At 34.7% G+C, this 14,830-nt stretch overlaps 2 protein-coding genes across 2 annotated transcripts in view; both read left to right on the forward strand.

The window, feature by feature from the left end:
* Positions 1 to 1,195: 1,195 nt before the first annotated feature.
* LOC114580323 (protein SHORTAGE IN CHIASMATA 1-like) lies at positions 1,196 to 1,626 on the forward strand. The gene has a single exon (XM_028697504.1). The coding sequence runs from the start codon at positions 1,234 to 1,236 to the stop codon at positions 1,600 to 1,602; it is 369 nt and encodes a 122-aa protein (XP_028553337.1). The 5' UTR covers positions 1,196 to 1,233; the 3' UTR covers positions 1,603 to 1,626.
* A 263-nt stretch (positions 1,627 to 1,889) lies between these two features.
* Positions 1,890 to 14,830, forward strand: part of LOC110104933 (protein SHORTAGE IN CHIASMATA 1) — a 36,959-nt gene continuing 24,018 nt past the window's right edge. The window contains exons 1-3 of the mRNA XM_028697502.1: positions 1,890 to 2,031; positions 2,126 to 2,200; positions 3,301 to 5,294. Coding sequence (XP_028553335.1) covers positions 2,029 to 2,031; positions 2,126 to 2,200; positions 3,301 to 5,294 — 2,072 coding nt within the window. The 5' untranslated portion in view covers positions 1,890 to 2,028. The remainder of the gene's footprint in view (positions 2,032 to 2,125; positions 2,201 to 3,300; positions 5,295 to 14,830) is intronic.

The raw sequence follows: 14,830 nt of genomic DNA on the forward strand, positions 1-14,830 counted from the left end.
GGATGCACTTTCATCTTCTTCACTAGGGAGGCGCGATAGGCCCAACCGACCCTGGGCTGTTTGGGGATTTAATTTGGCATTTTCCCCTTGCTGAGTTTTCACGTAAAAATTCTTATCTCATCTATGAATTCAAATTTGTTTTTTTTTTTTAAATTTATACATAATTCTAAGATGATGAATTTTTTTATACAATTATAACTTTTCTGACACACAATAATAATATTTTAAATATTTTGATATTTCTATTTAGTGAGTGCTTTACACGGTATTCAATTAAGATATTTTTTTGTTCATTTCCACCGACCTGGCGCATGTCACCTCCATGCCAACGTTTATAAAATGCAGCATCAGGCGCCAATTTGAATTAAGCACTCTCAAAATTCCAATCCATCTGCCCCTACGCATAAACCTCCCGCCCTGTGGCATCGATCTATGGAAGAATGAGAACTCGCTTCCTTGCCACCGATTACTTTTCTGTTCCGTCGACTAGCGAAGCCCTAAAAGATTTCCAAGCTCTGTCACTTCCAGCTCCAAATTTCTACTCTCCGGATCCCTTCCTTAGTGCAGAGATCCCATTACTATGGAAGTCATCATGACCTGCATGGAGGCTACCGTCCTATGGATGCTCCAAAGGAACTCGCCCTGTTAGTCTCAAAGTTAATGAACATTCTCAAAACTCGAGGAGAGTTTTAACCTACTTATATTTGCATAGTCCCACCCCCAATTATAGATTCTAGGTCAACTTTTTTGACAATTTGACAATCACATTTGCTACACATGGATGCACTTTCATCTTCTTCACTAGGGAGGTGCGATAGGCCCAACCGACCCTGGGCTGTTTGGGGATTTATCTGGGCATTTTCCCCTTGCTGAGTTTCCACATAAAAATTCTTATCTCATATATGAATTCAAATTTTGTTTTTTTTTTTTTGTGAAAATTTATACATAATTCTAAGATGATGAATTCTTTTATACAATTATAGCTTTTCTGACACAGAATAAAAATATTGTAAATATTTTGATATTTCTATTTAATAAGTGCTTTACACGGTATTCAATTAAGATATTTTTTTTGTTCATTTCCACCGACCTGGCGCATGTCACCTCCATGCCAACGTTTATAAAATGCAGCATCAGCCATCAGGCGCCAATTTGAATTAAGCACTCTCAAAATTCCAATCCATCTGACCCTACGCATAAACCTCCCGCCCTGTGGCATCGATCTATGGAAGAATGAGAACTCGCTTCCTTGCCACCGATTACTTTTCTGTTCCGTCGACTAGCGAAGCCCTAAAGGATTTCCAAGCTCTGTCACTTCCAGCTCCAAATGTCTACTCTCCGGATCCCTTCCTTAGTGCAGAGATCCCATTACTAATTCCAGATTTCTCAGCACAACATGAAATCGACAGGTTTCCATTTGAGGAAGCTCTTACCGAATTCCTATCGGATGTCATCCCACGGTTCCTTGGCGCTGGAGAAAGACCATCCAATCCTGGCAGCTCTGGGATACATCTTACTCCGTCCTCCGAGAGCAACCAAGAGGAGATGGGATCTACCGCATGTGAGATGGAATGCGTGGAGGTGACTCATCCATCTACTTAAAATTTCAAATGAAGGAATATATTTTTGTTCTCTGATGGTTGTTTTACTGAATTCCGGCTAGCTATGAGTCAGTATCAAAAGAAATCGAAGCCATCAACTATGAAATCTGCTAATTTCTTATATTTAGACGCGATGTTATCGGTCAATCCTTTGTATCGAAGTTCCTTTATTTAGAGTCCTTATATTGATTTTTTTGAAGAGAGCGGACGGTTCCTTTTGCAAAGACATGGAAGTTGAAAATAGTATGGAGGTCAATCTTGGCGCTGTTATAGATATGTTACCACATGTAGGAAACTGATCCTTATGCGAATTTGTTGATTTAATTGATATTTATTCGTGAAATTCCTTATTCTCTTATTTTGTCATGGGGACTGCAATTGACAGACATTTCTCAAGTTTGAGATTGCTGAGGTGGATGAGTTTCCCATGGTATTGTGTCACCCTTTTCTACGAATTAAACATTTTTTGCATGTTTTTCTTAATGTTTTTTTTTATATAGTTAATTCTTATGCATTCTCAACAGTGGGAATTGGGAATCTGCTGTGAAAGGAATGAGGCTCCGTTATTCTTTGAGGTTCCTGGAGTTAGTGTTACACTGGTATGGCTTCTCTTTTATTCCAATTCAATAAATGTCTTAATTATTCAGGATTTCTGCTATAAACAGATGGTGGTTAGTATATACAGATGCTAAATTTTTATAAAGTAATTTCCCATCCGAACAAACTGAGAGATTTTGATTTTAAATGGCTAGTAAGGGTAAGAGTAAAAGTACGATGAAAGTATAACTTGTACATATTGCATACGGAGTCATTTTAAATAGCTTAAAGCTTGTGCACTTTTGTAATATCTGAACGGGGGAATGAGCTCAAAAACCAAACTCATTCAATTTCCAGTAACATGACCTATAAATTTTGGAGTATTGTGTTCTTAATTGAGCTCTTTTCCAGCATGTTTAATTGAGCATAATTCGTTCTCATCCTGGCTCCCTTATACTTGTCCAGTAAAGTGAATATATTAAATGATTACAAAAAAAAAAAAAAAAAAAAAAAAAAAAAAAAGATTACGTACTTGAACTGCTTGAAAAAAATATCTTCAGTAGTGGAAGTGTCATCATTACTTTCTTTTTCTCAGGCTTATTAGGAATATCAAGATGAATATTTACACTTAACTGAAGATAATTATTCCAAAGTATGTAAGTTCAACTTGGTGATCAACATTAACATTTAAGGAGGTTGAAATTAATGATGCTAAAGTTTTGCTTCTTGAATCTAGTCTTCTTTCTATCCTTATCTGATTACTATGTTATCAAGTTGTGCTAGGCTTATCTTTTCTATTACTGTTGGTATTCATGGGATGTAGCTCTATTAAACAAGTGAAAAATATAGTCATGCTTTCATGAATTTAAAACCTGGCAGCTTGAGGCATTTAGTCATAGGATTTTGAATATATTCTCTTAGTTATAGGATTGCTTTGAATGAGTAGTCCCTTCATGCACCAATTACAACTTGCAGCAATAGTTTCTTGGCAATACCTTTTTTCACCTGATACTTGCCCTTATGCAAAATTTAAGATAATATTGAATTTAGTTTATGCAAGAATGAGTAAATTGTATGTTTTTGCATTATCTTTGTTATATAGTTTATCTGACAAAAGCTATTTCCTTATAAAATAATGCTATTAATGATTGTTGATGCCTAGGATTGCGTCGATATTGAAATGGGAATATCAATTATAAGTCCATATGAGGTTGATCGTTTGCTTTGTCTTATTGAAGATGTTCCAGATATTCTGATTATTTGTGAGGAGAGTTTTTCAGAAAAAGATGGCAACTCCTTACAAGACAGCAAGCTTTGCCATGATATTAAATTACCCAGTTTTGAAATTGGTGAAAGTGTTTTGGGGATCCATGAATGCTTTTCCATGGATGAAACGTTCAATGATCTCCTAGCTTATTTAAAGCTGCAGAAAAATGGTGATGAGTTGGTAGTCAATGCAAAGGAATTACTTGGATCCACGAATGACAGTTTTTCAGAGCATTTTTTGACTCAAGCCGCATCTGATGGCCTTGACCACAGGCCTCTTCCCCTAAATTCTTTGTTAGATTTGGATCTGATTGATCTCAATGGTTGCATTCTTCTTGAGGATAAGTCAGTAATGTATCCGATGGTATCAGATGGAAGTTCTCCGCATGTTCCATGCTTAACCCAGCTTGAGGAAGTTCAGGTTTTTGATGGAACTATGAATGTTCCTGATATGTTTAACAGTTTTAATTCAGTGGAGAAAGAAGAATTTTTTGAGCAGATGTGTAAAGAACAAATACGAGAGATGGAAAGCTTTTATGAGTCAGTACTTACTTCGGAGCTTTCTCTTATGGATAATCCATTCAAGTTTTTGCCCGCTCCAATTCTTATTGATGCTAACATTTTGAAATCAGAATCTATGATTATGGAAGATATCTTTAATGCTATCAAACCACACTCTTTTTCTGTTTGTGATGAAATATATTTGGATTGGCATCCTCTGTTGGAAGGGGCTTGTAACAATGAAGCTTGCTCAGCTTTCATGTCGATGATCCAAGAAGTAAGTAGTTATAGGATTGATACCTGTGAGCTTGAATCCCAATGTGAACCTTTCACGCATTCGGATTTTTATTTCATGGATGATTCTTTGGGTGAGGTCAGCATAGAGCATTGTAAAAAACATACTGATGTTCATAAAAAATGTCCTGATGACATGTTCCCAGCTGTTGATACTGATGTTACTGAGGCAGTTAATCATGACAATAGAGAGTCTAATAGTGCAAATCAAATGCCAAAGAACAATCCAGCCAAGATTTCTTCGATGCTTGAGCCAATATCACAGTTTAATGATCTCAATTTTTTCTTAGGTGTACGAAAAGGCAGTGCTGAGGTGTCTTCTGGCTTTGAAACTTGTAGTGCAAATAGGCATAGTATCAGGATCACATCATGGGATACGCTGCAGGAACCATCTGAAGCATCCTTTTTTTCTGAATCAAATCTTCAAAAGATTGAGGTCCATAAAGCTAGTCTATCAGGTTATACTTTAAACCTTATTGATGAAATCCAAGCGATCTATTTTTCAAACTTAAATAAGTGCAAACATTTGATAAGTAATAGTTCATCATCAACTGCAATGGAACTATTAAGCATTCACAAGGGAAGACTGTTGGAGTTGATTTCACATAAAGGTGAAAGTCAATGTACTTCGGGACCTAGAGATGAAGCTTTCGTTGCATTACTTGCAATATATGCCCTCAAACAACTGGCGTACTACTTGTGCTTCTTTGGGATACATATTGCTTACCTCTATGTGAGCATTTGTTCAAGTAATGTGACCAACCTGGCAGAGAGGTTACAACCTTTGCAGTCCTTGCTTCAAGACGCACATTGGAAAGCTGAGAAAGAAATTATTGAATCACATCCATCACTCTCTCTTATTGAAGGCCTTCTGAAGTCGAATGCTTCCAAAGGATGCAAAAAAACTCTAATTATATCAAATGAAGTGTTTTGGCCTTCACTGAAATACAAGCTCACTATTTTGAAAATTTCATTTAATGAAGTTAGGAATCCATGCTGTCCCACAGAACAATTGGATATTCTGGATAAATGTAGATCTCCGAATTCTATTATTGAAGCATTAATGCACTCAGATTGCTTACTACTATCCTATGAGTAAGTAATATGTTCTATATCATGATCATACTTTCTGCTTCACATGTTTTAGATTTTGTTCCATACTTGTACTTTTTTGTTATCTAAATCCTTGTGCAGTTCCTAAATCTCATTTCCTTCAGTGTTTTTGGTATACTTCTTCGGTTTATATAACTTCGTCTGAAACTTTTGTACAGTTCCTATTTCTAATTTCCTTTGGTAAAAAAACTATTTCCTTATTCTAATTTTATTTTTATTTATTGTTTAGGAAGGCCTATTAATTTGTTATAATATCCATCAAAATGGTGTCATTGATTATCTAAATTTTTGCAATTTTTATCACTTATGGTCAGTGATATTTTTGGTATTAAAAATAGTTCCCTACCCTACACTTTTATAGTACATAAACGAAAGAAAAGTGAGCAATCTCATTTTTTCTATTTATCTCCTAATATAAGAGTAATCTTGTGGTAGATCCCATTTCTATTCAAAAATATTGTTAAATCTTCTTTTCATTCTTACATTGACCAACTAAGTTAAAGTAGTTCTCATATGTAGATACTCCACAAGATAGACTATGAGTTTAACCTTCTCACTCGTTCGGACTGCAATACAAGGTTTTTTGGCCGGAGATTTATGTGGACTTTAGAATTCTCTCAATCAATGATGAGCACTAACCAAAGAGGGATTATAATTTTTAATCTGTCTAAAACAAATTGTTTGTCTAGGGTATTTACTATAGAGGCCTATCACCTTGTACCAATTAGGTCTTAGTATTTAAGAAAATTGATGAGGTCTGCCAAAAGAGTTTAGGTGATGTTTTGATGAAATAAGAACCTAGAACACAAGTGATTTTTTCTTAAAAGAAAATTTTTATAACTAGTCAACGAAACAAGTAAAACGTGATGCAATTGCAAGGAATTGCCAAATTAAATGCAAAATTGTTAAAATATAATTAAAGATAACATTTCTTTTTTTAAGAAACTATATATCTACTGATGAATAGATCATCCAGAACTCTCATTTATCACGACTTGTTTGTATCCTGACAAGCCCTGTTGAATGATTATTTTTTTATTCCTGCTTCCCTTGGCAAACAAGATTTAAAACCTCCTAATAACTTCTGTTTTGATACTCAGAATAGTGCCATTAGAATCATAAAACTACTTAGAATTTCGGTCACCAACATCCGCAATCATATGATATTATATGAGGCTAAAATTATGAAGTATTCAAATCAATGTTGTTGCATGTAGATGAGATGAAGATCACATCATGGTGGTCTACAACATGGGAAGGCTTAATTTCTTAATAAGATCTAAAGTTCTCAAAATTTTTGTGTAAGCCAGATTTGAAGTACGAGAAACTGGAACCACCGTATATGAAGGTTGATTCTTATTTTATATGATCTTCTTATTCTTAAATGAAAGGATTAATTAAAAATATATATATTTTTTTCATCTGAGCCATGAAATATTTTGTGTAGTTTAAAAAATTTTTGCAGTAAGAATAATATGAAGGGATGTGACTTAAAATTCCATCTTTTGCTAATAACTAAAAGAGGAGGAATCAATTAAAGCCTCCTTATCCAAAAGAATAGTAGTGTTTATTTGAACTAAAACCCTAACCATAGATGCTCCGGAAAGTCGAGCAATTGAAACATCCACTTTCAAGATTTTGCTAAAAAAATATAACTTAGAAAATACAAGGGGGTTGAAGTAGTTAAATGAATCTAAGGAAAGCAATCCAAATTGAAGTGATTATTCACCTATTGTGCATATTGTATCCTAAACTTGTATACGTTTATATTGTGTTATAAATTTGATTGTTAGATTATCTAGCATTCATTGCATGTTCGATTTTGGGAATTTTTAATTAGCAAGATTTTGAAAGTGGTCCAAAATATCATTGATGCAGGAGCAGCACATTATTATGTTTTCTCCTTTTCATTATGCTAGTAGTAATCATACTTTAGTTATGCTAACCCTTCTATGTTGGGAGCCATAGTTATGCCCTTTTTTATTATTTTTAATTTTTGCTTTATTTATGCCAAGCTATAAGGGAGAAGAAAGAATATACAATTTGAGCATCATCTTGGTTTCCCATTATTGCTTCAGTTTCTTTTAGCAAAAAGTTAATATCAAAACTTGAAGAGCCCTGACAATGGCTGTTAGAGGGGACTAAAGCCGCTAAATTGGTGATGAAGAGCTCGACGTGCATACTCTATGGCCATCTATTACAACTTTATAGCAAAGGTTGATACTCTATTACTCTTATTGGATGCACAACAAATACTCCTCTTCATTAGTGCACGAACGACTAACAAGGATGCCAACATTGTGAAGCTCCGTGAGGAGGACAAACTATGCGGTGGAAAATTAGATACGAATGTCCTAACGATTCCTTAGCCCCTACTCCATAACTTCTTGTTGTTGAAATATCCCAATATGAAACCTAATCAAATGAAGTCGAAACTTCGGCTCTTGATGGTCCTCAGTATACTCGAACCCTCATCGACACCCACAACACCATGAGTACAAACTAAAATTTAATATCCCTTTCTTCAATGGTCACTTGAACATTGAAGTGTTTGGATTAGATTAAATCATTTTATATATTTTTTTTCCATTATTCAGATATCCTTGAAGATAGAAAATAAAATTGGTGTTGTATAAATTCAAAGAGGGAACAAGCGCTTGCTTGGAGAAATTACAAAGTTGTTCACGAGGAGAAGTCTGAACCGCTATCAGATTATGGCTTCGATGCAAAAACTACTGAAGGAAAGATCCTTACCAATTGATTACGACTAAATCCTCTATAACCTATATCAACATTTACAACGAAGGGGCTTGGCTTGAGTGTATATAGAGGAATTCTAGAATAGACCTCGCTATCTTATTGAGTTACAGATTCATTACATGTTCAATATCACGATTTTGAGAAGATCGTTAACCTTGCCGACAAAGCTGAGTAGCACTGTACAAAATTCTAATTGATTCTCTTTTAATCACTGATTCTAGCAAGAATCGGCTGGTGGAAATTTTTAGCTCCCTTCAATCTAGACCTGTCCATTTCAAGTAACCGCTGATTAACCCTTCTAAAATTGCTGAAGAAGGTTAAGCTTCTCTAAAAAATTCCAATCCTTGTTCCTATCCTGGTGCCATTCACTATTATCGCTGTAATCAAATGGGTCATAAAATCATATATTTCTACTAATAAGATTATTAGAACATTTTAATTCAATAACACCTACTAATTTATCCACAAAAAGCAATTAAAATTTATTGATTGCAATAATTAAACTTTAGAAAAAATCATTAAACTTTCAGACATTAACCATATTTCTTAAAACTATGCACTTCTTTTATTAATTACATATATCATACATAGTTCTTTTATTCTTATAATAGATCAAATATGTGGAAGTGATTCATTTGAAAACAGTAAGCTCGAAGGCTAAGGACCTTTTAGCCTCTATACTTGCCCATCTTTTTTTCCCTACCTATACATGTCAACATATACATCTTAACTGGAGGACCTTTTGGCTTCCTGATGGGCTTGTCTTTGTTGCTCTAATGGTACAGTTGTCACATGATTAGGTTATCCATATACATGATATTTCTATAGCTCTTTTTATTAAATTTATTGCTCGAACATCTCAATTTATCCATCTCATTTTCAACTAATAATTTTATATACGTGCACTTTTAAAATTAAACAAAATAACTTAATATAGGATATACATATTTTTATAAGAAGGGAGGTGGTGATCAAACTTATAATAAATTAGCTTTCTCAAATTAAATTTGAGTATCATAATTAAGGGTGTTTACAATTGATCTCCAGATAAATTGTCTCTCTATTGACAACCCGACGCCTTCTTCATTTGTAAACTATCTAAATAATAGTTTTTATGACAACAACAACAACATCAAACCTTTATCCCATTATGTGGGGTCGGTTGCATGAATCCTTTTTCTCCATTATATCCTGTTAAGAGTTAAATTCTCATTTAAATCTAATAAAGAATGGTCATTTCTAATATTTTTAGGGGTTTTTACATGTATAACACTTAAAACTACCATATTTACCTATTAAACACCTAAAGTTACCTATTTACTAATATATCACCTCAAACTCTCATTTTAAAACCTTTTATAGCACTTCTGTGACGTTCGTTCGCCTCTCCCGTTTGCCACTCCACTCTTATTCGCACATCCGCCCTCTCCGACCTCGTTCGCCTCTTCACCGTCCGAACTCACCGCAAAGACTTCTCCAGTGACGTCACACACGCCTTAAGCGTTCGACCGTTCGCCCTTTCGCACGCCAGGTTCTTCTTCAGAGTAAACAACATACTTGTTTGAGCACTTCTCAAACTTCCATTCCACTTCTTCTCACCATGTTTCCTGAAAAGATGATTCTTTATCCCTGTAAGATCTCCGAGAGCAAATTGCTTTATGGATGTGGAGTCAGAGAAGCAAATTGATTTAATAATTGATTTCAGCTTGAGATTAAGACTAACATTCATTTATTTACAGAATAACACATAGGGCAATTCCTGATTGAAGCAAAAAACTTTCCCAACCAAAAACAAAAGTCTTACCATTCTTTAATAAATAACAAAACAAAAAACAGAATACATAAGCAAAAATCTATCCCAACTAAAAAAAATCATATAAATACAAGTAGAGGAGTAGAGCTGTAAGTTTTAATCAAGATCAGAGTTATAATTGGAGCGCCGAATGGGTAATTTTGAAGCAAAATCAGTCTGAATATCATCTCCTTCAAAACTCAAGAACACTGCTATAGTTTTGATGAGTCCCGCGATGGAAACAAAAAATCAAGAACACTACATTTTTGACAAGTCCCGCGCTGGAAACCAAAAACGATACATCATGTGTTCTTTGTAAATGATATCAACTAACTCCGTTCCAATATTTGTAGTGCTCGAATGCGGAAATGAAAACCGAAATCGATAATGTCAACGTGTGAAAGGGCGAATAATGGCAGCGTGGGATTAGCGAAACAGAGAAGAGTCCCGCGCTATTTCTCCTTGAATCCTAGGGAAGACGAATGTGAGAGAGATGGTGCAGCGCCAGTATCAACAAAGAAGAGAGGAGATTCCCGCGCTATTTCGGCTTTGCTGTGACGGGAGCAAACTGGAACGAACGAAGTGGTTTTTTTGATAAGGTTAAAGGTTTTGAGGTGGTATATTAGTAAATAGGTAACTTTAGGTGTTTAATAGGTAAATATGATAGTTTTAAGTGTTATACATGTAAAAACCCCTATTTTTTAACCAAGTCCTTTTAGGTCTATTTCTACCTTTCTTAACATAAGTCAAATCTAATACATATACTTTCCTAACCAAGTCATCGGAAAACCACCGTTTTATGTGATCAAACCATCTAAGACGACTCTCTCTAATCTTATCTTCCACTTGAGCTATTCCAACATTTTTACATATATGCTTATTTCATATCCTGTCTCCAAGAGTAAAGCCACTCATCTACCTGAGCATTCTCATCTTTGCAACAAATTTTCTCTCAATTTCTGCTTTCATCTTGCTGAAATTCCAAATTTCAGCCACATTCTTTTGATTTATGCAAGTCTTTCCTAACATTTTTGTAGCCTTGTAGGATTCTTCTTGAGCTCTTCTAGAAAGATTTTGTTGGATGAATATATTATTGTAGCATTGGGTGTGAGAAATTGTGACTCCAAAATCATTGTATAAGAGTGACTACTAACTTGGGTCTTTGAGACTTTAGGGGAGATAAAACCTTTTAAATGCCTTTGAAAATGCCATGAAACCTCTTAGTTTGGCTGAAGTGATAAAAGTCCAGGTTGTTGGAGTTGGAGAATATTTTCCTCCAGTTAAAATGTAGAGGTCTCAAAATCTCGATTGATATAGTTGGGTGGTCTTTACCACCCCTTATTGCATTGTGCATTTGTGTGGTTATATGCCCTTATAAAGTGCTTTTAATTCGGTGTCTATCTCGCATTTGGTGTCCATTGAGGCTTTCAAATAAGAATGATTTCCAATATTCTACCACTTGCTCCTTGTGTTGCTCCCCAACCATTGTTAGGGGAACTTTGTTGGATCTCATTGTAGTTGTCGTATTAGGTATGATAACCCATGTACTTTTACCTTGTTATGTTAGTGACCAACAATGTTGCCACAAGATGTCTCTTAAGGTTTAGAGATATCCTTTAGCACCGACTTAGTTCATAAAGGCAATGCCAAATTATTGCATGTTAGAATATTTATAGCGGTAGAAAATGGAGTTTATTGTCTCAGCACTGCATAGAAATCTCACATATACATAAATGAACCTTAAAGCTTATGAGTTATTGCATGGAAAACTCTGAAAGAAAAAAAATCATAAGGCTTAACTCAGTTAAGAATTTCAACTTTATAGGTTAAAGATTATAAATAACTACCAGTCTCCATAATTAAAGGAGTTGGGATTACAAGATTTAAACTATAGGGGATTCCTCTTGTCATGATGAAGAGTGTATTGGTAGCTATGATGCGCAGACACAAACATTTATACGACACGATATAAACATGGGACTCGTCAATTATTGAAAATATAGGAGACAAACACAAGTTGGATAAGATTGTAAAACCCCTTCGAAGCTGATTTTTTTGAGTGCTGTTAGTCCGGACGAACTGACTTTAGTCCCGGACGAACTGAAGAAAATTGTGAAGAATCTGTCAATTTCGTCTGGACGATCCTGTAAGGGTTGGGATGAACCGAACAGACAGCATCGTCTAGGGACGAAACAAATTGGAATTAATTTTCGTCTGTACGATCTGTGTCCAGAGGAGTTCGTCCCGGGACGATCTGGGCATCGTCCTGGACGATCCTGCTTGATAAGTATCCGATTTGAGATATTTTGGAAACATTTTGAGGAGAGAGAAAAAGTAGGAGAGAGAAAGAGAAGGAAAGAGAAGGGAAAGATTGATTTTGGAGGCTGCGGAGCGCTTTTCGTCCGACGATGCAATTGGAAGATTTGTTTGTCTCGCAGTAAGGAATCCAAATCCTAGTTCTGATTTCGAAGATTTCGAGTTTTGGTATTTTTCTGCTTAGTTTTTGTTTCCGTTACCGAAAATGTGCATAATTTTGTATTGACGAAAGTTTTACCGCACAACTTTTGATATGATATTTTTACACGATTTGAGTATTTTATGTAAAGTTTCTACAGGTTATTTTGAGTTTTGTGCGATTTTTATCGAATTAGTGTCTTATCTACAAACCCATCTGCCTTCCAAAATTTACCTCGGAACTTAGTTTGTTAAAACTCCCTCGCTGAATAAGAAAAGCGAGCAGAGGCCGTGGCCGAATTTTCGGAGCCCACATGACCTTTTGATCTCATTATGGATTCATGGATTTATTGATATCGACGGATTTGTAGTGAAATTTATTTATTGACGGATTTACGGATTTACTGTTACTGTGCGATTTCATTGATATTCGTATTATGTCACTGAGCATTGATACTGATACTGATATATATATCGATATTGCATTGACTTATTGTTACTATGGACATGGATACCATTGATTCATTGATATTGATTCATTGATACTATCGCTTCATTGATACACCATATTGAACTGCTGCATGTGATTCATTGACTGATATGGAATATGTTTTACTATATTGATTTGATTTCAATCGTTCTTGCGATGTATTTGTTTGATTGTTTATATGATTTCATACCGATTGATATTATTGACCAGAGATGATTCTATTGATACGATGTTGATTTAACTGATATTATCGAGACGACGATTTTTCTCTATCGATTTGACTGATCGATTTAACTGAGATTTTTCCGAATATAGATTTTTTCTACTGTTTATGGATTCTTCCGAGATTTGACGTATGTACTGATTAATTGAACTTTATGGATTTCTTCCTGCTGTTTATCGATTCTTTTACCGATGATTGTGGATTGTATCGATCATGCATTGATTTCTAATTTTCGTATCTGCTGCATAAATTCACTGATCATGTGCAACTGACTGTTATGAATTTGATTGAATGATATGCATATTATTTCAGTACCGTGCTTTGATTTCAGTTGTAGGTATTAGGTGACCTGCTGGGCTTTTTGAAGCTCATTATATGTGGTTAATATTTTCAGGTCAGGGCAAGGGAGCAGGAGATTGAGGTCGATCAGGAATCCTCAGGTTTTTGTTCTTTTTGGTTATAGTGATTCTTTTTGTACTCAGGACAAGATAGATTACATGTGATTATGTGTAGATCCTGAGTATTGTAAATGAATGTTTGGGAATGATCAGAATATGTACATTGATGTTTTTAAATTATAGAATTTTGTTAGACTGTTTGTTATTGATTGAAGACTATAGATAGCTCTGGTAAATGATTGATGGTTTTAATGGATTGATTGAAGTTCTTTCCAAGTTAGATCTTGGGGCGTTACAAAGATATTATAATTTTTATATTTTAAAATAATGTACAAGAATTGAATAAATATAATATTAAAATAAATTAAAATAATAAGTCATTTAATTATAATTTAATAATAAAATGATTAATATTAGGATATCAAGAGTCGGGCATCGATGTTGTGTATCAAGCATTGAGAGAGGAAACGACAATGCTGTTGTTCAACAAGTATTGGGCTTTTATGTTAAGAGAGTGTCTGTCGTCGATGTTGAGAGGGAGTTGGTTGTCGATGTTAACAAGATATCAGACAAAGATTAGCTGTCAAGTTGTGGGTGTAGAAATTACTAGTGTCGAGCATCCATGTCAAGACAGTGTTAGACTTTGATATTGAGATGATTTTGAAATATCAATGTTGTAACGATGTTAAACTTCGAATATTTAAGACACCCATGCCCAATTTGTATTTAATTATTTTTAAATCAGACACGTTTTCGGCGTGTCTGTCACATGTCGGAGGCATGTCAGACTCGTGTCGTGTCAGATACGTATCAGACATTGCACGCCTCTTTGAGTAGAAGTGTCGGTACATCATAGATAATAATTAAGTCATGCATACCTAAGCATGTCGTGGAAAAAATATGATTTAAGGATGGACTTGTAGTAAAGCTAGGAAGCATTAATTGCTAAGTGATTGCTGCAGAGTTGGAGTTAAACATTATTAAAAGGTATTTATTGAAGAAACTATGATTTTTAGGCATATATGAAAAAGAGCAGAAGATGCACTCATATTGAATAAAATGATAGAAAGATATCCTAAATATAAAGATAAATATTAATAAAACAATATTTACATAAATTAGCACAAATGAAATGCGGAGTAGGGTTATGTAATCTGATACCAAATAATTAGTGATATATCAACAAAAAGTCCATTTGATCAAAGATAAATACAACAATAGCAGCAACAACATCAAGCCTTTATCCCTCTATATAGGATCAAAGATGGATCTTGATGCAAATTTGCAGGCGTCAAAGCACCTAAATATTTATGCTAGAAACTTTTGGAATTATCCTCGAGACCATATTATTATTTTTAGCACATTGATTGTCACGCCGCAAGATCTGAAGTGAAAGAATTT

Source organism: Dendrobium catenatum, unplaced genomic scaffold (assembly GCF_001605985.2).
Source record: "Dendrobium catenatum unplaced genomic scaffold, ASM160598v2 fragScaff_scaffold_113, whole genome shotgun sequence".
Classification (NCBI taxonomy): domain Eukaryota; kingdom Viridiplantae; phylum Streptophyta; class Magnoliopsida; order Asparagales; family Orchidaceae; genus Dendrobium; species Dendrobium catenatum.